Genomic DNA, 27,440 nt, shown 5'->3' with positions numbered 1-27,440 from the left:
TACACAGGGATTACATGGATGGCTTGATGGGTCACCGTGACCAGTGTGACAGTGTGCTAGGGGAGGTAACTCAGGCCCTGGATCATCTGCGGGAGCTACAGAAGCAGTATGTCAATGTCTCCACCAAGACCAATGCTCTACATGATGCCTGTGAACACCTCCTGGCTGAACAGGTACATGATCTCAGTCCATTTTAGGGGAAAAAAAGCAGCTACGATGATGGCACTCAACCAATAATAAGTACTGTATTCAGTACATACCTAAGAAAGTGTAATCTAAAATATAACCTTTGTTACATTTGACTACTTTCTCAAAGGCATTGTGTATTTATAAGATAAACAAGATTGGGTGAGGAATGTCTGTCATTACAAAATATGAAAAGTATCTGGACATACTTAAAGAGGCTATAATATTTGAAATTAAACCTAACTTTCTGTATCCTGATTTAGTGTGTACATGTTAGTGCATGCATTGTTTTTTACTTTCAGACCAAACTGATGAATACCGCAGAGAGTTTGACAAACAAGCTGTCATACTTTAATGAGTTGGAGAGAATATCCAGTGTAAGTATTCAAAATGATGTATCTGCTCAGACACATGATGCTATGCTGCTGAAACCTTGGATGCATAATCCCATCCATGGTCTTCCAAATGTTACTCACAGATGGATTAAGATTGTAAACATGGATGCAATGAAGGCCATATTGAAAATGTCACGTTTGGATATAAGTGACCCATGTCTAGCTGTTCCAATATAAAGTTTGCTACTATTGTATTTTGCTCTGTCAGCTTTTCTTGTGACACATTGTCTCTCTGTGCAGAACATGAATAAAAAAAACATGATGCTTGCTGCCCAGTTAGCTTTAATAAAAGGACAAGGACCGGTCAGTTGGTAGTCCATATGTTGTTTCTGAGTGGGGTGTCCATGTTAAAACTGCAGCAAGGTGTGCTTGCTCTAAGAAAGGGTCATTAGTTAGGACATATACATGCTTAGCACTGTAAAAGTGCAATAATCCTATTCTTGTACAATAAACATTGTTTAATCCCTTTTCGACTCACAGCATCCATCATTAATTTTTTCATTTTTGACATTTGCATAACTGCAAGGCCTATGGGGGATAAGAATGTATGGATGAGCAACTTCTTTATTACATAATGAGTGATTGATAACAGTGTTAGAACCTACACTAAAATGTTGCTGCTACTGTAAAAAAAAGAATTATTCTTATTCTTAGCTTTCCTCAGAACTCCAACTTCTAAATGCCTCTGTAAGAAGTTACAAGGCTTATGGAACTGAAACTTGGTATGAATGGTCAAGCTCACAGATTTCTATTCCAACTTTGAACATGGCAGCCATATTGAGAATGTCCATTTTGGAGTTGATTTGACTATTTTACACATATTGTGTAACCATGGTGGGATGATGTTCTGTCACCAGTAGATGGCCAGGTCAGCATCTCCTCCTGATATGTAACATGTTGATGAATTCTAAACACCCATCATTGTATTTCAGAAACTTGGATCTCCTACTCTGACAGTTACAAACGAGTCTTTTGTTCCGATGTTGTCCCGTATGGATGAATGTATTCATTACCTTAAAAATAATGTGAGTTAGATACTGTCACAAACAAATTTCCCTTTAATCATGTTTATGAAAATATGTGTCAGCATATGGTCAAGCTTTCAACTTATGAGAAATATAATGTAACCATGGTCACTATTATTTTTCCCCGATATTTCTCACTAATAGACATTATGCAGATTTTGAAAACAGATACTCTATAATGTACAAGAATTGGAATATATGTTTACATAACAAGGCAACCCTGCATATTTGATTAAACTATTGACTCTGTTGACATCAATACAGACTTTTGCTATAGTCATTCATTCTGATATGTTGTTTATTCCAGCCTAGGTACAAGGAATCAGCAGTGTATTTAGCCAGGTTCCGGCAGAGTTTGTCCCGAGCACTTAATCTTATAAAGTCGCATGTGACGACACTACTGCAAAATGCAACACAGCAGGTGCAACCTAAAAAGGTACTCCATCAGTACACAGCATTATGACAATCATTTCAAGTTATTTTAAGAGAGGGATATCAGGGGCATCAGGGGGGTCATAAACATGGAGGACAATCTCTGGGGAAGGTGATAAAGAATTGATACACATACTTGTGGGGAGAGTCATGTTAAAATGTGCAGGGGCATAGGTAGGGTCATTAAGATATATGACAAGCATATGGAGATGTTCGGGTGAGATGTTTTCATTGTTCTTGGGAACATAGAAACAGAGGTTTCCACTATCGGGCAGAAAGGGGAGAGAAGCAAATAATATGAGTCAGGATAAGTGTAAAATATCATTTTTATCCTAATTTTTTTTTTTTTTCAGTACATTAGGACATCCTCCAATCTTTCAATACATGCTAAAGACTCCTGTTAGCAGTTGTAGTATGAAGCGGAATGATCACTGTCAGTCACAGAGTATCAGTTCTAAACTATATTCACTCAAATAAACTAACGACTTATGAGACGAGATGATATGATTAACTCTTTATTTTCAGCAGGATGTTCCAAACATGGCTGACAATGCATTTACTCTGTTCTATGGCAAATTCCGAGCCAATGCTCCTCGTATTAAATCCCTCACTGAACAGCTAGAGATAAGAGTGGATAAGACACCAGAGTAAGTACAGTTCATACATTAGCTTTTACTTACTTCAAGTAGAAAATATAAATGACATACTGGTAAGTGTGAGATGATCTTAAACATTTCAGTTCAGCCTTATTGTGCTGTTTCCCCTATTAGTTTCCCCAGCGCTCAATGCTTGTCATAAAAACACAATGTGGACTGGATGCGCAGACAGTGACTTGGATGTCACCACGCCTCTGTAGCGTTGATAGTTGTTCATGCTTGACCTTATCTGTTTGGGTGACTTGGTTACCTTGCTGTTACTGTGATGAAAGTGGAACATTGATGACTATGTGTTGAACGCAATTACCTGCACTGATGTCGTTTATACCTGTAGATATGCCGACGTCTTGGCTGACTGCCACCACTGCTACTTTGTGCAGCGGGAAACGCTTCTCGGACCCAGCATTGCCTCCACCATCACAGACCTGGCCAGTAAACATGTTCGGGATCACTGTGCACTGGTATGGCTTTCATTATCACTGTTGATTTTGTATCATATGGAATCATAGTGTAATAGATAATCAGTTACAGATTTGATCAGAAGATGTATTTTGTCAGCCAGGGTGATTTCTTTGTCGAATAAAAGTAAGACCAAAGGATTTGTATACTCAGCATGACTTTAAGAGATGAGACACTGTAAGCTGTGGGCTGAACTGTAACCTGTACTGTCAAGACATCAAGTGTGTTGTCAGACACTGGATGAGCTCCCTGCTTAAACCATTGTATTTGTGTTATGCAGATGCGGAGTGGCTGTGCCTTCATGGTGCATGTATGTGAGGATGAATACCAGCTGTTTTTCAACTTCTTCTCCAAACCAACGCCCATGTTAGAGTGAGTTGATATGTGTATTTTGTTCACCTAATTACGGCTTGTTGTTTGTCATTCTCAAATGAAGGGAAACAATCTTTACTCCGCAGTTCAAAATATCTCTGTTTAATTAACATACAGTATTATCACAACATTACACATTGGGATAAATAGATCTAGCTTATTTAATATTCCATTGATTGTATTTATTCATGTAAGACATTCTCAATGCAGTTATTGCTTATGAGTTAAGGAGATATATAACTTGACATCAAATATTGAGATGTTGGCACATCTGTGATGCATTAACAGTATCAACAGTGAGATGTTGGCACACGTGATGTATTGACTGTATTGACAGTGAGATGTTGGCACACATGTGATGTATTGACTGTATTGACAGTGAGATGTTGGCACACATGTGATCTATCGACTGTATTGACAGTGAGATGTTGTCACACATGTGATGTATTGACGGTATCGACAGTAAGATGTTGGCACACATGGGTGATCTATCGACTGTATTTACAGTAAGATGTTGTCACACATGTGATGTATTGACTGTATCGACAGTAAGATGTTGGCACACATGTGATCTATCGACTGTATTGACAGTGAGATGTTGGCACACATGTGATGTATTGACTGTATTGACAGTGAGATGTTGGCACACATGTGATGTATTGACTGTATTGACAGTGAAATGTTGACACATCTGTGATGTATTGACAGTGAGATGTTGGCACATTTGTGATGTATTGACTGTATTGACAGTGAGATGTTGGCACATCTGTGATATATTGACTATATTGACAGTGAGATGTTGGCACCTTTGTTAAATATTGACTGTATTGACAGTGAGAAGTTGTCACACATGTGATGTATTGACTGTAATGACAGTGAGATGTTGACACATCTGTAATGCATTAACAGTATCAACGGCGAGATGTTGGCACATCTGTGATGTATTGACTGTGTAGTGTCATGTAGCACAAATATGTGTGACGTCATAGGTTAATGTGTATGACGTACTACACGGTATCGAGCAGACGACCATTCGATCCAGGGAGCGGTGCGGCCGTCACGTAGACTTACAAGTCAGTGTATTTGAACCATGAAGATTAAAGGGTGTTAAAGTTATATACAACGCTTGTTCTTCCTTGCAATACTTGGACTTCACGATACTATATTCTGGCGACGAGGATAAACAACGAAACACCGAAGAAAATCAGCGATAAACAACTCAATGTGAAATAACTTTTCAAGATGTCAACAAGTTTGCCAAACTTCCGCGATTGAAGTGCACAGTGATTCAAACGCTGGACCTCGTTGGACAAAATACATTGCCAGGTTTGAACGTTTATTGCTTGCATTAGACATTAATGACAATATTACAAGCGTGCACTTTTGTTACATTATGCAGGGCCCGATGTTGATGACATTTTCGATACACTTTCAAATACGGAGAAGATGGCGATTATGATCTAGCCAAAGGAAAACTCACTGAGTATTTCCGCCAATTGTAAACACTGCTTTTGAACTTCACAATTTTCGCATGGCAAAACAGTTGGATTCAGAAAGCATAGACACTTATTGTACAAGGCTCAGGCAACTTGCCAAAACATGTGATTTTACCGATGTTGATAAAGAAATTGCAGCTCAGATTGTGATAGGATGTACGTCACAGAGACTTAGTAGAAAAGCATTGCGAGAAAATCTACATCTCAGAGACTTACTGAATGCAGGAAAATCACTAGAACTCAGTGAATCACAGGCATCAAATGTTGAGAAATCAGAATCAAAATTTGTTAACAACGTGTCACGTGGCAGAGGTAGAGAAAGATTCAGTGGTTCAAGACATGCGTAGCAGAAATAAATCTCATCATAGAAGCAAATCAAGACATGAGAATGCTAGATACAGACATGAAGGCAAACAATCCTACTCACAAAATACATCAAACAATTCAAGTAAACAATGTTATTTCTGTGGAGGCAATTATCCCCATACAGGCAGATGTCCGGCAAGAGGGCAAAATATGTGAATCATGTGGTATCAGAAATCATTTTGCAAGCGTATGTAGATGCAGAAATCAGCATGCAAGAGTTCAGAATATTGAAACAGAACAAGACAGTACAGTTGTAAATGATTTCATGAATGACTCAGAAGAAAGTTACTACCTGTATCCAATATTTCACGAAAGGCAAGATGAGGAAGATTTTATGAACGCTTCATCTAATATCAACACTACTAGACTTGGCTCATCACAGAGAAGAATGCCTATCAAGAACATTGACATTTCGGAAAAAGAATTTCCAGTTATCATTGATTCAGGTGCATCAGTAGGCGTTATGGATCAGCAAACATGGGATACACTCAAGAGAAAAACTTGTGTTAGGCACACTCAGAAACACTCAACGCGCAAACTATTTGCATATGGATCAGATAAACCTTTACCAATCATGGGTGTTGTGACTTTACCAGTGACACATGATCAAGTTCAAGTAGAATGTGAATTTCACATAGTTCGAGGAAGATCAGGAAATCTACTTAGTTTCAAATCAGCAGAGGATCTTGAGATATTGAAGATTGCAAGAAATATCAACACAAGAGATATTACAGATGAATTTCCAGAATTGTTCACAGGTGGCATAGGTAAAATAAAAAGACAGACAAGTGAAACTTCATGTTGATGAAAACATTCAACCAACTCGACAACCACATCGAAGAATTCCATTTCATGTGAGAAAGGATGTAGAAAATGAACTGAAGCGTTTAGAAGAATTAGACATCATCGAGAAAGTTGATGGACCAACTCCTGGGTTAGCCCAATCGTTAAGTAGTCGAAGAAATCATCAGGTGTCAGAATATGTGTAGACATGAGAGAAACAAACCAAGCTATTCGACGAGAAAAACACATAATGCCAACTATTGAAGATCTCATATCAGACTTAAGCGGTTCAACTATCTACAGCAAAATGGACCTAACAGCCGGTTATCACCAGCTAGAACTACACCCTGACAGCAGGTACCTGACTACATTTAGTACACATGTTGGATTGAGGCGCTACAAGCGTTTATCTTTTAGGATCAACACAGCCTCTGAAATTTTCCAAAATGTGATTGCAGAAATCATTCAAGATGTCCCCGGATGCAGAAACATATCAGATGACATACTTGTTTATGGGAAGAATCAAGCTGAACATGACCAGCGACTGAAGCAATTACTAAAAGTGCTCAGAGACAAGCGGCATTACTCTCAACAAGGCAAAATCACGAATTCTCAAAATCAGAAGTCAAGTTCTATGGGCATGTGTTTGGGAAGAATGGAATGTCTCGATCCTGAGAAAATCAAGACAATAATTAACACACCAGCTCCAGCATCAGCAAGTGAAGTCAAATCACTCCTAGGTATGGTGCAGTGCGTTGCCGTTATATTCCTGATTATGCAACCATCACAGAACCTCTGAGAAAACTCACAAGAAATCGACACTCCATGGCGATGGGGAAAACTAGAAGAAAAGTCTTTCAAACAACTGAAATCAGTTCTCAGTTCTGCACAAGTTATGGAATATTTCGATCCAAACAAGAAAATTGAACTTTTAAATTCGATGCAAGTCCTGTTGGACTTGGCGCCAATACTCACTCAAGAAGGCAAGATTCTCAGCTATGCCAGCCGTGCATTACTGGATCCAGAAACCAGATACTCACAAACAGAAGAGAAATGTTAGCTGTCATTATGGGCGCAGAACACTTTCATCTATACACATTTGGAGAAAACTTCAAGATTATCACCGATCACAAGCCACTCCTTGGTATATTCAAGAGTAGAAAACCTGCTTCTGCAAGAATGGAGCGATGGAGAATCCGGTTAACTCCCTACAACTATGAACTCGCATATCAACCAGGAAGAGATGAGAACAACCCAGCAGATTACATCAGTCGGCATCCTGTAGCTGAAGAGAAAGTGCAGAGCATAGGTGAAGATTACATCAACTACGTGTGTATGAATGCAGTTCCAAAAGCATTAACCTTCAAAGAAATCCAAGAAGAAACCAAAGAAGATGCAGTACTTCAATCAGTCATATCATCTATTGAATCAGGAAGATGGAATAACCCTGAGCTCAACAATTTCTTCAAGCTGCGAGAAGAACTAGCTGTATACAAGCGGTGTCATACTTAAGTGATCATCGCATTGTTGTTCGGAATCACTCAGGCGAAGAACTGTTGAACTTGCACACATCGGGACATCAAGGCATCGTGAAAACCAAGAGACTGATTCGAGAGAAGGTATGGTTTCCTGGTATAGGCGACATGGTCGAGAAGATGGTGAAATGCTGCATCCCATGTCAAGCTGTCACAGACATGCCAAAGCGGCGAGAACCTTTGAAGATGACAAACTTACCAGCAGCACCGTGGGCCGAATGTATCAGTTGATTTGACAGGTCCATTCCCATCAGGAGACTACATGCTAGTTGTCATGGGCGATTACACAAGATATCCTGAAGTTGAAATCATAAAATCGGCGTCAGCAAGAGCAGTTATCCCAAAACTTGATGCAATATTAAGCATACGACAAAGGTATCCCCAAAGATGCGTGAAGTCAGACAATGGATCACCTTTCAACAGTAAAGAATTTGCAGATTTTGCAGTATACCTAGGCTTCCATCATCGCAGAATTACACCTCTATGGCCTGAAGCAAATGGAGAGTCGAGAGATTCATGAGAATTTTGAAGAAATGCGTTCAAACAGCCACAGCTGAAAGCAAAAAGTGGAAACAAAATTATGGAAATTCCTGAGACACTGCAGAGCTACTCCACACTCCAGCGACAACAGTAAGTCCATTTGAATCCCTGACAGGCAGGAAGATGGCTACAAATACCTGAAGTTCAAATGAACATATCGTCCAACCAGAAGATCAATGATCAACTCCGAAGAAAAGATGAAGAAAATAAGCTGAAGATGAAAGAATATGCTGACAACAGAAGAAATACAAAGCCGTCATCGTTAGAAGAGGGAGATGCTGTACTTGTACGACAACCTCAACACAATAAGCTGACATCAAAGTATAATCCCCAGCCATATATCATCACTGAGAGGAAGGGCAACATGATAACAGCGAGCGAGATAATCATAACATCACCAGAAATTCATCACACTTCAAGCCAATTCCAGTCAGCGCAGATCATCAAATCAAATCGAAGAAGAAAGCGGCGTGAGACTTCGACACTGGTATCCAGCCCGCAAACAAAACGAACTGATGATGAAGAGACCATTCCACTGAAGTCATGTCTGAGAAGATCAACAACAGAGAGAGAAGTTTCCTGTTAGGTTCAAAGACTATGAACTGAATTAATGCTCAATATTGAGTAAACATGGACTGTTATAAATTTTCACCAGTTGTGGACTGTTCTAAGTGTTCAGCAGTTATGGACTGACCAATATGCTAATGTGGTCAAATATGGACTGTTGAAGTGTTGCTGATCAACAAAAAAACAAAACAACCTATGGACTGCTTAGTGTTAAAATAATGTTGTTGATCAATTATAGTGGACAGTTAAAGCGTTGCAAATCACCACATTCATCGGAATTTCCAGTTTAAAGTTTTACATTTTCAGTGAAGAATAGTTAATTCAGTGAAATCCATCAGAGACTCTAAAGGGTAACTGTGTATCAAGAAATGCCAGGACATTCAGAGATGGAAATAATTATAATCTCTCAAAGTGACATTTAATTCTATTCTATCTGAGAGTTGAAAGTGTTGAAATAATTTTCAATTAATTGTTGATGTTCCACTGTTACAGTTAATGTTACAGCAATTTATTACATTTACTCATATCCATTCAATATATACTATCCCAAGCACTTTTGCAGTAATAATCTCTTACCTTCAACTTTTATTAATTCATAATCAGTATATATACAAAGCTGATGTACATTCCAAATTATATGAAAAGTATCTATCTAAAGGTAAGGAGAATTGTAGTGTCGTAGCACAAATATGTGTGACGTCATAGGTTAATGTGTATGACGTACTACACTGTATCGAGCAGACGACCATTCGATCCAGGGAGCGGTGCGGCCGTCACGTAGACTTACAAGTCAGTGTATTTGAACCATGAAGATTAAAGGGTGTTAAAGTTATATACAACGCTTGTTCTTCCTTGCAATACTTGGACTTCACGATACTATAGACTGTATTGACAGGGAGATGTTGGCACATCTGTGATATGTTGACTGTATTGACAGTGACATGTTGGCACATCTGTGATATATTGACAGTGAGATGTAGGCACATCTGTGATTTATCGACTGTATTGACAGTGTGATGTTGGCACATCTGTGATGTTTTGACTGTATTGACAGTGAGATGTTGACACATCTGTAATTCATTGACAGTATCAACAGTGAGATGTTGGCACACATGTGATGTATTGACTGTATTGACAGTGAGATGTTGGCACACATGTGATGTATTGACTGTATTGACAGTGAGATGTTGACACATCTGTGATATGTTGACTGTATTGACAATGAGATGTTGGCACATCTGTGATATGTTGACTGTATTGACAGTGACATGTTGGCACATCTGTGGATATATTGACAGTGACATGTTGGCACACATGTGATATATTGACTGTATTGACAGTGAGATGTTGGCACATCTGTGATATATTGACAGTGAGATGTTGCCACATCTGTGATTTATCGACTGTATTGACAGTGTGATGTTGACACATCTGTGATGTTTTGACTGTATTGACAGTGAGATGTTGACACATCTGTAATTCATTGACAGTATCAACAGTGAGATGTTGGCACACATGTGATGTATTGACTGTATCAACAGTGAGATGTTGGCACACATGTGATGTATTGACTATATTGACAGTGAGATGTTGGCACACATGTGATGTATTGACAGTATCAACAGTGAGATGTTGGCACATCTGTGATGTATTGACTGTATTGACAGTGAGATGTTGGCACATCTGTGATGTATTGACTGTATTGACAGTGAGATGTTGGCACATCTGTGATATATTGACAATGAGATGTTGCCACATCTGTGATGCATTAACAGTATCAACAGTGAGATGTTGGCACATCTTTTATGTATCGACAGTGAGATGTTGTCACACATGTGATGTATTGACTGTATTGACAGTGAGATGTTGACACATCTGGAATGCATTAATAGTATCAACAGTGAGATGTTGGCACATCTGTGATATATTGAATGATAGTGAGATGTTGGCACACATGTGATATATTGACTGTATTGACAGTGAGATGTTGGCACATCTGTGATGTATTGACAGTGAGATGTTGGCACACATGTGATGTATTAACTGTATGAACAGTGAGATGTTGGCACATCGGTGATGCATTAACAGTATCAACGGTGAGATGTTGGCACATCTGTGATATATTGACTGTATTGACAGTGAGATGTTGGCACATCTGTGGTGTATTGACAGTGAGATGTTGCCACATCTGTGATGCATTAACAGTATCAACGGTGAGATGTTGGCACATCTGTGGCGTATTGACTGTATTGACAGTGAGATGTTGGCACATCTGTGGTGTATTGACAGTGAGATGTTGCCACATCTGTGATGCATTAACAGTATCAACGGTGAGATGTTGGCACATCTGTAATGCATTAACAGTATCAACGGTGAGATGTTGGCACATCTGAGATGTATTGACTGTATTGACAGTGAGATGTTGCCACATCTGTGATGCATTAACAGTATCAACAGTGAGATGTTGACACATCTGTAATGCATTAACAGTATCAACGGTGAGATGTTGGCACATCTGAGATGTATTGACTGTATTGACAGTGAGATGTTGCCACATCTGTGATGCATTAACAGTATCAACAGTGAGATGTTGACACATCTGTGATGTATTGACAGTGAGATGTTGGCACACATGTGATGTATTGACTGTATTGACAGTGAGATGTTGGCACATCTGTGATATGTTGACTGTATTGACAGTGACATGTTGGCACATCTGTGATGTATTGACTGTATTGACAGTGAGATGTTGACACATCTGTGATATGTTGACTGTATTGACAGTGAGATGTTGGCACATGACATCTGTGATATATTGACTGTATTGACAGTGAGATGTTGACACACATGTGATATACTGACTGTTTCAACAGTGAGATGTTGGCACATCTGTGCTGTATTGACAGTGAGATGTTGGCACGTGACATCTGTGATATATTGACTGTATTGACAGTGAGATGTTGACACACATGTGATATATTGACTGTATCAACAGTGAGATGTTGGCACATCTGTGATGTATTGACAGTGAGATGTTGGCACATCTGTGATGTATTGACTGTATTGACAGTGAGATTTGACACACATATATTGACTGTATTGACAGTGAGTTGTTGGCACATCTGTGATGTATTGACAATGAGATTTTTGCACATCTCATGTTTTAACTGTTTCAACGGTGAGATGTTGGCACACATCTAATGTATTGACTTTATCAACAGTGAGATGTTGGCACACATCTGATGTATTGACTGTATTGACAGTGAGATGTTGGAGCGGCTGTGTAACAACCTGTACGATGTGCTGCGGCCACTCATTATTCACGTGAACCATCTGGAGACTCTGTCCGAACTGTGCAGCATCCTCAAGTTGGAGATGATGGAGGAACATGTCCTGAACAATCGTGAGTCCAAAGAGAACACTTACATGTGCCAGGGTGGTTAACCTCATACAGTCAGACTTACAGTGTTTCCTTTGGGGAGGTAATAGATTCATAGTACCTCCTTGCTTGGTGTTAAAACTAGCTATAATTTTCATTTAGTAATTAATTAGGTGGATACAATTTCAACTTTGAATGTGTGGTAATTGGACCTCTAAGTCTGGACCTGTGGTCATGCTGTTGTGGATTGTAGTGCATGTGAAGATCATGCTATTGTGTCTCAGTATGGATTGTTGTAAATGTGAAGATCATGCTCTTGTGTCCCAGTATGGATTGTAGTGCATGTGAAGATCATGCTATTGTGTCTCAGTATGGATTGTTGTAAATGTGAAGATCATGCTCTTGTGTCCCAGTATGGATTGTAGTGCATGTGAAGATCATGCTATTGTGTCTCAGTATGGATTGTTGTAAATGTGAAGATCATGCTCTTGTGTCCCAGTATGGATTGTAGTGCATGTGACACTCATGATATTGTGTCTCAGTATGAGTTGCAGTGCCTGTGATTATCATAGTATTGTGTCTCAGTATGAATTGTAGTGCCTGTGAAGATCATAGTATTGTGTCTCAGTATGAATTGTAGTGCCTGTGAAGATCATAGTATTGTGTCTCAGTATGAATTGTAGTGCCAGTGAAGATCATAGTATTGTGTCTCAGTATGGATTGTTGTAAATGTGAAGATCGTGATATTGTGTCCCAGTATGGATTGTAGTGCATGTGTCCCAGTATAGATTGTTGTGTACTTCATGACCACTGGTTTGTGATGTTCACATAAGAAAACTAAACAGAGGCACAGATAGTCTTGGTTACCTAGCCATGCCAGGATGAGGTGGCTAAGCGTTCCACATTTGCCCTACTCTGCTGCCATAATACTCTGTCACCATAATACCCTTAACCCTGGGATTCACTAAAGTCGTAAGTAGACATGATCTGTGTTCTTCTAGGCCTATTGTTACCTAAATGTGGTGTGTAGTAATGTTACCTTAAATACTGTGTGAAAGATTGTTCACACACAGAATTATGTTAACATGCTATCATGGTGTATTTCAGCCCAGGAGCTCGGGGCGTTTGAGTGTATATGTAAGCAGATGTTGATGGATGTGCAGGAGAGATTGGTGTACCGGTCCTACATCTACGTGAAGGCCGACATCTTCCAGTACTCTGCTGCTTCAGGAGACCTGGCATACCCCGAGAAGCTAGAGATGATGGAGGTGGGTCAACCCTCTCAATGGACAACCACAGAACAATGTACAGAAGGGAAAGATTTCATTTTCTTTCTTATTTATCTATCATTGTATGTGTTTTAATGGTGAGTGTTGTAAGTTGAAAAAGTCATTGCCCTATAGCGAACAGGATAAGCATGGTGTGTGCCAAATCAAACAATTGTATTCATATCATTTTTGTTTGCTGTGTGGTTTGTGTATAAGCTACTATCATTGTTATGCAGAGTATTGCGGAGAGCATCAAGAAGGGACAGCAGAGTGACAAAACCCATTCCCGCACCCCATCTAACGCCTCCAGCACCAGCCAGGAGGTAGCACAGCTCACAGCCACTGAGACGGAGATGCAGACAGTGCCCCTTAATGAGCCCAGTAGAGGTAGGAACACAGACTTCATTCCAGGCCAGTTCCATTATTTTTCCTTATCCTGACTCATACTCTTTTGCTTGTCTCCTTCTTCTTGCGAATGATAGTGGAACACTTGAATCCCCTTTTGAAGCTCCCTTCATAAAAGCGGATGTAAAATCACTCACCCCATGAGTAGCCTCCCTTTGCCCTTTGGTGCCCTTATTGGTCACCTGACCAGCCATGCTTGTCACTCTCTCCTTCTTCGCCCTAGAGGACGGTTGTGAGAGCGCCTGGATCCCCTATACAGCACTATATCCTTTTAATTTTAGTCCTTTACCACTAATTTTAGCTGTATATGGCATTTAGGAAGATATACCGGCAATATGGTTTGGAATTTTTGTCTAAAATATCTGTTTATTCACGTTGTTGACGTGATATTTCATCTTGTTTACAATTGATGAAAAACTTGCATTCGTTGCAGGTACCGGTTGTCTGCTGCTCATCTATTATGTCCTAATTGTACTTCTACATGTTCTTCCAGCTTTCGCTGCATTTATCTGAAATTGAATTTAATAATTATTTATATTCTATTCTTAGACGTGCTAAGGACAGGTCTAGACGGCATTTACAAGTCATGTCTAACCGAGTGAATGCGCTGATAACTGTTTATTGCTGGCTGCTGAGATTCACGATTCCAGTGAATTGCGGTTGCTACTACAGAGCATGTTGCTGTGGCTGATGGTAGCTCCGGCTCCAGGAAGAGGTTGTCAACGTTGGAAGTAGCCTCGTCGCAGTCTAAGAAGACCAGGGCATCGTCTTCACAGAAAAAGAAGTCGTCTGCAGATGAGACTTCGGCGAAGTCTTCCCATGGGGCAGAGCAGAAGACGAGGTCCTTCTCTGCAGAGATTATCCCTCCAGACGAAGTAGACGTGTATGACGAGCCACTCATCCTCAATTCTGAAGTAGCAGTTAAGAAGAAGACGAGATCCTCTTCTACAGTGATGTCAGCAGTCATCTCAGCGCAGTCAGGATGATCTATCAACACAGACATCAGGTACCAGAGACGCCAGTTCTTCACAAGTGCAGCGGTCCTTGGAAGAAGCCTCATCACTCTCAGATGCGTCGTCATCTGCAGCAGCAGCAGCCGTCGTCGCAGAACTTCAACCGGGTATCTTCATGCAGCAGTTTACTCAGCAGATGTTGGAGCTGATGGAACGACGGTTTGCACAGGAGAAGGCTGCGGCGAAGGCCCCATCTACGACAACCTGCACAAGGACAAGCAGTCTGCACATCGCATCCCAACGAAGATGGTAGCCTGCGTGAAGGCTGCTACGAAGACCTCATCTACGACGACGAGCCTGCACGAAAGACCAGCAGTCTGCACATCGCATCCCAACGAAGATGGAGGCCTGCGTGAAGGAGGAAGTCTTCGTGAAGGCTGCTACGACCTCATCTACGATAACGAGCCTGCACGAAGGACCAGCAGTCTTCACATCGGATCCCAATGAAGATGGAAGCCTGTGTGAAGGATGAAGTCTGCGTGAAGGCTGCTACGATGGCGAGTCTGCGTGAAGGCTGCTACGATGGCGAGCCTGCACGAAGGACCAGCAGTCTTCACATCGCATCCCAACAAAGATGGAAGCCTGCGTGAAGGAGGAAGTCTGCGTGAAGGCTGATACGAAGACCTCATCTACGATGACGAGCCTGCACGAAGGATCAGCAGTCTTCACATCGCATTCCAACGAAGATGGAAGTTTGAGTGAAGGAGGAAGCCTGCTTGAAGGTTCACACTTGACTGCAACCTCGACAACGATGATGCAGCCCTAGACGAGCCGGAAGGACCTTCCAAGGAGCCTTCACGCAGGAGCAGGACGAGACGTTCTTCGGAGTATCGCAAAAGTCGGTCACATGGATCATCTTCACCCTCAGACGCGGATCTTCGTCGTGAGCCTGCGTGCAGGCACTCGTCATCACGGAGAAGACAATCCACACCTTCACGAAAGGCAGAGGGATAAGTCTCAAGATTCAAGGGAAGATTCATATTCCAACCGTTCACCTGCGCACAGGTCTTCAGGCAGGTCTTCAGGCAGGCAGGGACTCACGTTGTCGTGGATCAGAAGCACTCACGTACAAGATATCTACAATGATTTGATACGTTCACCTTTCACCTCTCGATCTGATAGCTCAAGTACCGGAGAATCTCAGCGCAGCCTTGGTAAGGCTACGAAGTTCCAGAGTCAACATGTCCCGACGTTCAATGCCAGAAATTCCCACTACTTCATATGGAACCCTTCATGAAGGCTCCAGAGATTGATGACAACTACAAGATCATCAACGACTCCCATTGCAGAACTTACACAACTACTAGATACTTGTTTCGGGCTAGACAGATCCAACATCAGCAGGCTTGACTCTTGTGAGGAAAGGGACAGCTTGACAGTTATCACTGGCCTAGCATTGGCATTGTCGCAGTCCTCAGCGTGACATCGTTTTTCACGGTCATCGTACCGAAGAATCAACTCTACAAGAACCTTTGTGTATTCAACACACTTGGTTATTTTAAGGTGCTTCATTGGGACCGATTACTATAGTCTACAAGTAAAGAAGCGTTAAGCTTCAGCTGATCATCTGTATAAGATGACGCCTACATTATCTTCAGTGAAGAAGGAAACAATCACAACAACCAGGGAGACAGTCTACCTACATCGGTATTACGCGGCAAAATCCTTCACGCGTTTTCCACTCAGCCTGCTATACACGTGTTCACTCGTGTAACTCTGGGAGGTTACGGACAAGGCCGAGTGTTGATGAAGAAATCAACAACTACACAAGATTTTACAAGGATCTTTTTCCTGCAACACCGGTGACGTCACATCGCGGGAATCTGAGATGAATCTAAAGCTGCAATTTGATTGGTCCATGAGAGACAACGCCCTGCTCAGAAGTCGGGCATAGCTAACGTGTCAGGAAGTCGTCTACAGTTGTAAACAACTTTTCAACGTGGGAGGAAGGCTCCATTTACAGTCCAGTAATAGCAGGGTACAGCGTGATTCGACTGTCTTCACGGGTCATAAGGACCTTCCCTGTCAGCAGATTGAAGATTGTTTATCCAGCGATTTGCAGCAACATACGTTTGACGATTTCTGCTCACGGCAGCCAGTCTACTATACATAGACTTCACAGCGATGGCAGTTCAAGTACATCTAGAGACGACGAATTATGCATCATCACTGCACTTTGTTAGGATTCTGGGGACAAGTCTTCTTGACATATTATCGGAAGATTGAAGAAATAAACTTCAAGTCATGATTCAGGAACCGGACATTGCTCCGCTTCCATTACGGACATGGCAAGGGTTCAACTGTCTACTTACCTACAACATAGGATATGAGCAGATTTCAGGGAAAATGTTCATCTCACCACAGAATCGCATGTTCGTCTCAGAGGATCATTGGGTCTAGATACAAGCCATGGTATCTCAAGCACTACTCTCTCCGTTACCACTACGAAGTTGGCAGAGCCTACTCAGTCTTCTCACGTCAGCGCAAGACATGACTCGCAGAGGAAAATATGCTCTGGACTTTGAACGAACACGATTTGATGCACATCGTCACATCGTACATCTGGGACTGAGATGGGACTTCATAGCAAAGAACCAGCTGCCCGGTCAACCAGACAGACAGTTCCACATCCCAGCACTCTCTACAGTCCTTGGGCCACAGGATCTATCCTTATGCCCAGTCAGAGCATTGAAAGTCTACCTACAAAGGTCTAAGACGAGGAGACGAAAATTCGAGCACCTTTTCATCTATCTACGGAGACGCCTACAGAGGTCTCACGTACGACGATATGAGAGCCGTCATCAGAAGGGCCTACAAAGCAGCAGGACTTGAGCCTCCACGAGCCTCCAACCCTCATGAAGTCAGAGCTCTGGCATCGACACTCGCTCTGAATGGAAACTGCTCCATCTCAATGATAATGGAGGGCTGCTTTTGGAAGTCGGAGACAGTGTTTGCCACCCACTACCTCAGAGGCATTGCTACCGAGGACGTCTCCGGCATTCACCAGTTTGGGCCTTTTGTTGTAGCACAACAATTGACGGTTCCACAAAGGCGCTGAGATGGATCTCACCCTTTTATCACGTGACTTGTAAAAGCCAACGCTCTGGAGAGCTAGAGCTTTAGAGTCCATGCGCACGTCTAGGACAGACCAGCATGAGTGATAGACCCTGTACTTGTAAAGGAGTTACTCGTACATGAAGAAGGGTCGCTTCTCCACTTGATGCAGAGCATCAAGACATGGAGTTGCATAAATCCACACATAATGTCAGGAGAAGAGTTCCAGAGAAATCTGACAAGTTGTGGTCCCCCCAGACTCATCAGAGGAAGCTGGAAGAAAAAAGGATCAGCACAAGTGCCATCATAAGTTCCCACGGGGGGTATGCAGGACGTAAATCTACAACCGATGAATCCAGAAGTGGCCTGACCCACCACCGGTTCCGTTGGATTCTACAAGCAAAAGAGCATGAGTCAGGATAAGGAAAAATAAGTTATATTTTATACTTATCCTGACTCATGAGGTCAGCCCTCCCAACCTCCCCTCTGGACACTCTGGATTTCCCGGTAATCTGGGTGTCGGGCTCATATATGGAGAGAGTGACAAGTATGGCTGGTCAGGTGACCAATAAGGACGCCAAAGCACAAAGGGAGGCTACTCGTGGGGTGAGTGATGTTACGTCCGCTTTTTTTAAGGGAGCTTCAAAAGGGGATTCAAGTGTTCCACTATCATTCGCAAGAAGAAGGAGACAAACAAAAGAGCATGAGTCAGGATAAGTATAAAATATCAATTTTAGCCAGAAAATTACATATTGCTGCATTCAGTATTCACGTGGCCATTCCACCATCGCCGCATTCTGTATTCACATGGCCATTCCACCATTGCCGCATTCTGTATTCACATGGCCATTCCACCATTGCCGCGTTCAGAATTCACATGATCATTCCACCATTGCCGCATTCTGTAATCACATGGCCATTCCATCACATGGCCATTCCACCATTGCCGCATTCTGTATTCACCATGGCCATTCCACCATTGCATGGCCATTCCACCATTGTATTCTGTATTCACATGGCCATTCCACCATTGCACATGGCCATTCCAGTATTCACATGATCATTCCACCATTGCCGCATTCTGTATTCACATGGCCATTCCACCATTGCCGCATTCTGTATTCACATGGCCATTCCACCATTGCCGCATTCTGTATTCACATGGCCATTCCACCATTGCCGCATTCTGTATTCACATGGCCATTCCACCATTGTCGCATTCTGTATTCACATGGCCATTCCACCATTGCCGCATTCTGTATTCACTTGGCCATTCCACCATTGCCGCATTCTGTATTCACATGGCCATTCCACCATTACCGCATTCAGTATTCACATGGCCATTCCACCATTGCCGCATTCTGTATTCACATGGCCATTCCACCATTACCGCATTCTGTATTCACATGGCCATTCCACCATTGCCGCATTCAGTATTCACTCGCCATTCCACCATTATTGTGGGGCCAGTCTAATGAAACTAAAAAACAGAACAAGAAGTCCTTGGCAACAGGTTTACAAACATAGGCAGAGTGTTCTCTATGTGACTTTGTATGGAGTTGTGTGAATGTAATTATACACAATGTGATGACATGAAAGCTGTCTGGTAACTGTACAAGAATATTTTATTTCACGCTTGGTGATTGGTCCATATCACTAGTAGTAGCCAGTCATATTTCAAGACAATGTCATGGCTGAGTTTTCGTCGTTCAAATGGCTGATGAGGATATTTTCATTCTTTTCAAAGAAATAAGAGACATGGTCAGATTGAACAGATAATGCAGAGGAAATCCTCTGCACTTTGGCTGGAATTGACTTGAACCTTACCCGTGGCCAAGACAATTGGATGAAAATGCTATGACTTCAAATTTTTGGGATGGCCCACATTTGTGGGGTTCAGATTGTCCAAGGGGCCCACAATCAGAACACTGAGTTATATGTAGATAGGATGTAGGTGTTATATTCAAAATCTTAATAAAGACATACCTTTTTGATGTGTTGATAAACCTGAAAATATTGTCTCTGTATTCCAGACAACCCAACCAGCAACATGCCCATGTCTCCAGCTGATCTGCACGGAATGTGGTACCCGACTGTCCGCCGTACGTTAGTCACGCTGTCCAAGCTATACAGATGCATTGATGTGAGTAGAGCAAGATGTACATGTATCAGTCTGCTTGCACTCAAACTGCAAGGCCACTTTGTTTATGCTTCTCTCCCTATCCACAGAAGACCACCTTCCAGGGCTTGTCTCAGGAGGCGCTGTCAGCCTGCATACACTCTCTCTCTGCAGCCAAGGACGGTATCATAAAGAGAAAGACAGTTATGGATGGAGAGTTGTTTCTCATCAAGCACTTGTTGATTCTACGGGAACAGATAGCACCATTTCATGCTGACTTTGCCATAAGGGAAACCCATTTGGACTTCAGCAAGTTTAAAGGTAGATGCAAGGCAAATGGAAGCCTTCGGCAGGGTATATGAGGGTAAAAATTGTTTGTATAGGTAAATGCATTGATGCCCCTTTGCATGAAGTACAAGAGCTATTTGCTTTGCAACAACACTTACTTTTATGTGAAGCTTGGATCTGAGCCTTAATCATTCTTATTAATCACTGTCAGTTGATTACATTTTACGTTAAAGTGTACTCGGTACATTGTTTTTCTTCATTTTGCAATTTTATTGTAGCTGTTTATCATTCACATAGTGGATATTCTTGAGTTGTGATCTTGTCTGTAGATTGTGTTAGTTGCACTGAGGCAGTCACCATTAGGAAATACACAGTTCCCTGGTGTCTATCTGTCTTAAACCAACCTAAATACAAGAGTCAGATAAAACCTAGGTACCTACTTCTAGGAACCTTCTTTTACTCAAGAAAAGGTTGTCCCCTGTAATATGCCGTATATCAAAGGTCTTTTCCTGTGAACAAATGAGCAAACCTTAATGAGAATGGGAGAATAAAACAACAATTTAAAGTGTAGATGTCCCTAATATTACTCTTTGGATCATTATCCACTATATATTTTTTATGTTAATATATGTGTTTCTTAAATGACATTCTCAGATATTGTAGCAAGCATTTTGTATGCATGTTATGACTTACACTTATATCCAACCTGGTAGAGAATTGTAATGCAGTAGTAAGGATTTGCTCATGCTATTAGGTGACAAAATGAACTGCCATTGACCGAGATTGCTCAAGCGAATATGACAGAGTGGTCAGTCATCCTAAAAGGTCAGCTAAAAATGCTGCAACTCTATACTGGTGACAAGAAGCCAAGTGTAAAGTACATCACGTTGTAGAAGAGTGATCTGATACTGTCACTGTCACAGATAGGTGTAGAGTCAACAACAAGAAATGTCAGTGTCAGCAACTAGGGAGAAAGTCCATCAACAATAAGGGATTAAAGTCAGTGTCAAATAATAGGGCTTGAAGTGTCAACCATTAAATGTGATCAATTGCCCCATTTCCTAACAATAGTAACAATAATGTTAAGACCTGAACATGTAAGGGCTCTTAGATTGGGCTGGTGTTGCTGAATGTCCCAAGGAAGATCATTCTCTTCCCACAGAGGTTACTCCTGTCATATCTTCCTACGTAACCTCTGTTCTAATACAGCCCTTTCATGGTGTGAGCGTTCAAGACTCGTGATTGGAGGCAATCAGATTTAGTTGTGCAATCAGCGACATTGTTTCAAAAGTGATCATTCGCAAGGCCTCGGTAATTTCCGTATACTTCGAGAAAACTAAACCTCTTCCCCTGCGCGATGCACAAACGTTTCTTCTAGACAGAACTCAGTCATGTTATGGCGGATCAGTGGCGTCTCCATCGCCCTCGTTGACAACGGACAAGCTAGCCATTAAATGTCTTGTGTGTAACATCAACACAAGTCCCCGGCAGATGGGGGATATTTGTGGCCTCACATTTGGTTTTGTTAGTCAAGTTGAATCTAAGTCGATGTAACACGTGTTCTGATTGGATAGAAAGAAGGGAGATAATTTGTGTTGCGATCTTTTGCCGCTAGGGGATTTTACGAGAACCGGGAAATATGGCCGTATTAGAACAGAGGTTCGTAGGAAGATATGACAAGTAACCTCTGAGGGAAGAGAATGAAGGAAGATGGGACCTTGTTTAATTTCTAACACTTCCATTGTATTCCCTGCAGACATGGCCAGTAAAGATGGGAGCCTAGGACTGGGGGTGTTTGTAGGTATGTCCACTGGGTTGGTCAGTTACCTCCCTTTGTTGTGCCTGTGCCTTTGTTGTGATGTAGCAGTACAACATCAAATGTATGCAGTGGAGTATTCTCTGACATAAGCTTATCATATTGAAGTATACCTTGATGTCTGTAGTATTCTTTGTCTTAAATCAAATGTTGTCATTTGTTTTCCAAACATGTAATAATGTCTCAATGCATTAATCTTACAACCAAATGATTTACAGTACATGAAATGCTCTTTAGCAGCAAGAAATTACAAAAAATGGGTTTGACATTAGGTTTGGCATTTTGTAGGACTGCTAGTGTGTTTTGGTTTTAAGCATGTTTCATATAATTCCACAACATATTTCTTTGTTACGTCTTGGCTTTCTTTGTGTTATTGAGGAACATGAGACACGTACATGACATAATGACAATAGCCTGAATTAAGACAAGCACTGTTCTCTGACTGACTGCAGTTCTCCTCTGGCAGGAAATCTTTGCTTGTGCATGTTCTGAATGCTGCTCTCACCACACCAGGAAATATGCATGGTTTATGTGACAATAGTTGTCAGTGTTTAAATAAAAGGAATTGCCATGGGAATTTCTTAATAGAGAGCTGTTTAATGTGTAGAGTAATTACAGCAGACTTGTGAAAGTACCAGATATCAGTCCGTCGTATTCCAGAGCTGTGGTGACGAGACTGATTGCATGCACTCCTCTGTCCTACAGTCAATGTCAAATCAAGCCCACATTTCACAGGGCATAGCTATAAAAACTTCTGAATTATTTCACTTACAGTCAAGGTCAGTGACCTCTCTGAATTCTGCCATATGTAGTCCAGTCAGTTTAGCCAAATATGGGCACAACCCAACCAAAATTGCAATGGAAATGAATTCATCTGATTCACTCATAAAACTTATCCCATAATAATCAAAACTGGAGTGGCAGAATGGTTAAATTTTACTCAAAGGTCATTGGGGTTGAGGCCCTTCTGTCACACTTACAAGGGATTTAAGTTGTGTCAGGATGCATATCAGATGAAAGCTCTCTTCAAAAGCTAAAATACCCGTGAAGGTCCGGGTTAGAATATTGATCTTCAGTAACCCATGCTTGTCGTAGGAGGTGACTAACGGGATCGGATGGTCAGGCTCGCTGACTTGGCCGACACATGTCATCCGTTCCCAATTGCGCAGATCGATGCTCATCCTGTTGATCATTGGATTGTCTGGTCCAGACTCGATTATTTACCGACCGCCGCCATAATGCTGGAATATTGCTGAGTGTGACATAAAACAAAGCTCACTCACTCACTCAAAAGCTAAAAACAAATGTAACCATAGAGTGACTTGGTATTTGATAGGTTTGGCTAATACTAACATTTTCGTGTCACAAGTAGTAAAGAGGGTGACATTGTAGATGACCTAGGTACCCAAACAAGGTTAAATTGTCAGAAAACTGCAGGATTTCTTTCACTCAGTGTCAAGCACAGTGACATCATAGAATTTTGCCACATGGAACTTTCATTTTAATGTCTGCATCATGCCATTTATCCTAGGGGCAGGGAAGGTGGACAGTCACTTTGTCTGCTTGTCTGCATAATGCACAGCCTCCTCTAAATAGATGTATATATTGGGGGGAAATGCTTTATTTCAGTAGCTTAAAATTGGAATCTCAGTCATCGGTCGGGAAGAGGAGCACTCCTTTCAGACATTCCTTTGTCATTTAATGCTAACTTGTCTTAGCTAAAACCAGTATTATTCAGCACACTTCCACCAGTAAATCATCACAATGATCAGGAACATAATTACAGATTATGTAGTTGTAAATGGCTCTGCCACTATGAACACTTATTTTGGAAGCCATTGACAGTGAAAGAGTAAATAAAGTAGGTCAGCCATGTGAAAGTTCAGGTCAGATATATTGTCATTCTGAATATGTATTATTCTTACTGGGGAGGTGTTTCATATAGTCTTGTCCATCAATACAACCTTAACAGTTAGACTGTATTCAAAGATCAAAATACTGTAAGTTTATCTCCTGAGTGTGTTGGCTCACAGTCAATAGTTTAGGTTAACACCTCAATATATATATAACGCCACTCAATATAAAAATGAGTTTTTATCCTTTGAATAGTGAAAGTGTTTTAGTTAATCTGAATCAACATGTATTCCCTGTTGTTCTGCTTGGTAACATGTATCACAATAGCAGGTGGATGTTGTAGCACTTACAGATTACACACAGCTGCAGGGAAAGGGTCTTACTAACCCTTCTAGCTACACTTGTGTCCATACAGTCTGTACTCTAGGCATACTAACTGGTGGCATGGCTTGTAGTACTTGTTTTAGTTTTTGTTAAATGAATGTGCTTTCGTTCTTAAAAATTGGTCTGATTTGCTGTGTAAAGGCTAGTTCAGTTGCAGCCTTTGGTGGAAGATGCATGTTTCTATTTCTGTGTTGGGTCTTCCAAAGGGGCATCCATGTTGCCTGTGTCATAGTACTGTAAACAAGTATTGTGTTGTGTTTATAGCAGTCTGTGCAAAAAATGTTTGAGTCTACAAGCCTAAAAATTGGCTTTTTCAACATGTGTTAGTGTTAATACCCACTGTTTTCAGCAGTGTTTACCTGACCAAACATACTGTGACTTTACTTGACTCTCCTGACTAGTGGCTTAAATCACAGACTCAAGTATTGTATCATGCAGTTATCCTACAAATTCAAATAAAGCCCTCAGAGTTTGTCCTTCAAAGAGACTGTTGCAAATCCTTGAACAGGTGGTTCAAGTACAAGCAGTAGTGGTTTAAGAACTTGATTATGTCCCCACTAGTGGTAGTACCTCTCTGTGTAACTGTATAACTGGTGCCTGTGTTTCAGATGCAGCCTACAGCCTCATCCAGAAGAAAGGACAACTGTTTGCTCTCAACAGTAACAACGCCTTGCTACAGTTCGTTCTCAGCGTGAGTTCTTCAGCTTCAAGAGTGCTGACTTCAGTACATAAACATGATTCATAGGTTTCACAATGAGTGAAAACATGTTATATTTCTTTATAAAACAGGGATAAACGATTGACTCTATGAATTACCCCACAGTGTTTTATACTACCAACAAAATAATACCCCTTCATATATGCACAGCACTTTATGCTCCTGCTCACCGAAGTGGAAGTGTGTGGAACTCACAGTCACTGATGCAGTTGCACTCAGCACACTCTTAAACATGTATCGAAGACATTATTTCAGTGAAGTGACAAAATGGTGAATTGTGGGTATAAGAAAGGGTCTGCTCCAGTCAGCAGTAGAAAATTATGTACAATAACAAAGAGGCAGATTTAAATATCTATTGTTAAAATTCAGGTCTGTGCTGCCCACCTTAACACAAGATGTTGTGTGATGGGTGTGGCCCTATCACCTTACCATGGGTTGCAAACACTAGGGATAGGTTGTGTGGCAATGGCATTACGCCATGTTTACAGAGGAATCAAGGTTTGGCGTCAGATTCACAGATGCCTGCCAAGTGTCATGACATCTCCCTAGTAGAGCTGATTAGAGCATACCCCGGGTATATGGGATGTTCTCATACAGAGAGTGTATACCCTAGACAAAGCATACACGCTCAAGGTGGCAGCTCTTCGGGTGGAATGGTGACCAATCCCAAGGGCAACCATACCATACCATCTAGTTGTCTAAATATATTGCCAAACAAGGTGGGCACACCAGATAGTGATCTATATACCTGAAATTGATTTTAAAGACATGTATCATCATCATCTCACATATATTTTGTCAGTAGTATATTTTGCGATAGCCAGGTTTGAACTGACTGTAGGTGGAATAGGAATTTGTCAGATTCAGAAAAGGAAACAGTAATATGACTGAGGGTTCTGTGAATTAAGTGGGTGTATGGTAAAGCTATTTCTTTGGAGCAGGGTAAACAGAAGTTGTAGCTCTCAGACTCGGGGACATACAAAGTATCACCAAAGTATGTGTAACATTATTGACAAGAATTTTGAATAAAAATTTAACTAGATGACAAACAGGATTAGCTTGCATAATTCAACACACACATGTTGATCTTCTGTTTCTGATGATGGATCATGATGACACGTAGGTAACTTGGTGATATGGTTTATGCAGTTCTTCAGTAGAGACAGTTTTCTCAATCTGGGTATCAAAAGTGAGAATGTTATTATTTAGATACAGTTTCAGCTATGTATGGATAGCACAAGATGTTGGTAAAGAGAAATGTTTTCTAGAGAATTTCAAACAGCGTTGTAAAGACATTTATTATCAAGAGTAGCATCAATATATAGCTTTTTCCGAATCCTTGACGTTCTATTCAACCATAAAGACTGATTATTTTCTTGAAAAATATCTTGTAACTATATAACTTCAAAAGATTTACGGAGATGTTTGAAAAAACTTCGTTGTAATGTACATGATTTTAATGTTAATTCATACTGATACTCCAAAAACTATGAAACTGCATTTTGTAGTTCCTGTGTGACTGAACTAGAAGATGAATTCCATATTACGTTAGTATGCCCTCTTTATAATGAGTATCGTGCTAAATATTTAACTGAATACTGTCGTAATTACCCTCATGTTCACATGTTTATTGAATTGATGAGAAGAAGCGATAAGAATAGACTATTGAGACTTTGTATCTTTCGTAAATAAGTGTTTACTTTGATCGAAACAAAAATCTCTGTGAACACATAATGGTATCAATTGTAATAAGATCTACATTCTCAGTGTGGCGCATATGCATGTCTTTACCATACTGTTTTACACATGTTGTACTGTTGGCCTCATGGCCATATATACGTAATAAAGGATGATGAGTTTTCTCAATCTCAGTGAAAGCAACAGTTAGCCATCCCACGTGTGATAAGCTGTTTTATACATCCAAAAGGATATTGTCAGCAACCAATGATCAACAACAAATGAACATGCTCTTCAGATAGTGTATAATATTCTTTCTTCCTCAGTGAATGTTCATCTGTAGATTTTTGTGAAATACTTAATTACAATATTTCAACGAGTTAGATAGTACTTATTTTTGTGTTTAGGGCACACCCCAGGTTACTGAGTACTTTGTGGACTCGAAGCGTGACGTGGACCAGCATCTAAAGAAAACGTGTGAAGATTTCATCCATCATGTCTCCGAGACATTCACAGGACCTCTTCAGACATTCCTGTCTAGGGTGAGACCATCTATCAACATTGCATCTTGCCATGATTACTGTGATTCTGTAATTGTGACTCTTTAGTGGTATGATATGATTATGTTAAAATATGAGTCATAACAGTAATTG

The 27,440-nt window shown here is 41.0% G+C and overlaps 1 protein-coding gene across 3 annotated transcripts in view; it reads left to right on the top strand.

The window, feature by feature from the left end:
* LOC124278897 (conserved oligomeric Golgi complex subunit 3-like) overlaps positions 1-27,440 on the top strand; it is a 37,086-nt gene that overhangs the window by 3,613 nt on the left and 6,033 nt on the right. Inside the window, exons 4-18 of one of the 3 annotated variants that reach the window (XM_046714702.1) lie at positions 8-173; positions 489-563; positions 1,514-1,606; positions 1,914-2,042; positions 2,567-2,685; positions 3,029-3,155; positions 3,434-3,525; positions 12,076-12,215; positions 13,299-13,459; positions 13,696-13,846; positions 19,965-20,074; positions 20,161-20,371; positions 22,095-22,139; positions 25,001-25,083; positions 27,195-27,329. In XM_046714702.1, coding sequence (XP_046570658.1) covers positions 8-173; positions 489-563; positions 1,514-1,606; positions 1,914-2,042; positions 2,567-2,685; positions 3,029-3,155; positions 3,434-3,525; positions 12,076-12,215; positions 13,299-13,459; positions 13,696-13,846; positions 19,965-20,074; positions 20,161-20,371; positions 22,095-22,139; positions 25,001-25,083; positions 27,195-27,329 — 1,837 coding nt within the window. Of the gene's footprint in view, positions 1-7; positions 174-488; positions 564-1,513; positions 1,607-1,913; positions 2,043-2,563; positions 2,686-3,028; positions 3,156-3,433; positions 3,526-12,075; positions 12,216-13,298; positions 13,460-13,695; positions 13,847-19,964; positions 20,075-20,160; positions 20,372-22,094; positions 22,140-25,000; positions 25,084-27,194; positions 27,330-27,440 lie in introns of all 3 variants that reach the window. The other 2 variants (XM_046714701.1, XM_046714703.1) reach the window with 2 other exon arrangements.

Source organism: Haliotis rubra, unplaced genomic scaffold, assembly GCF_003918875.1.
Source record: "Haliotis rubra isolate DU_JTF1 unplaced genomic scaffold, ASM391887v1 Scf243, whole genome shotgun sequence".
Taxonomy (NCBI): domain Eukaryota; kingdom Metazoa; phylum Mollusca; class Gastropoda; order Lepetellida; family Haliotidae; genus Haliotis; species Haliotis rubra.
This window is presented reverse-complemented; position numbering and strand designations above follow the sequence as displayed.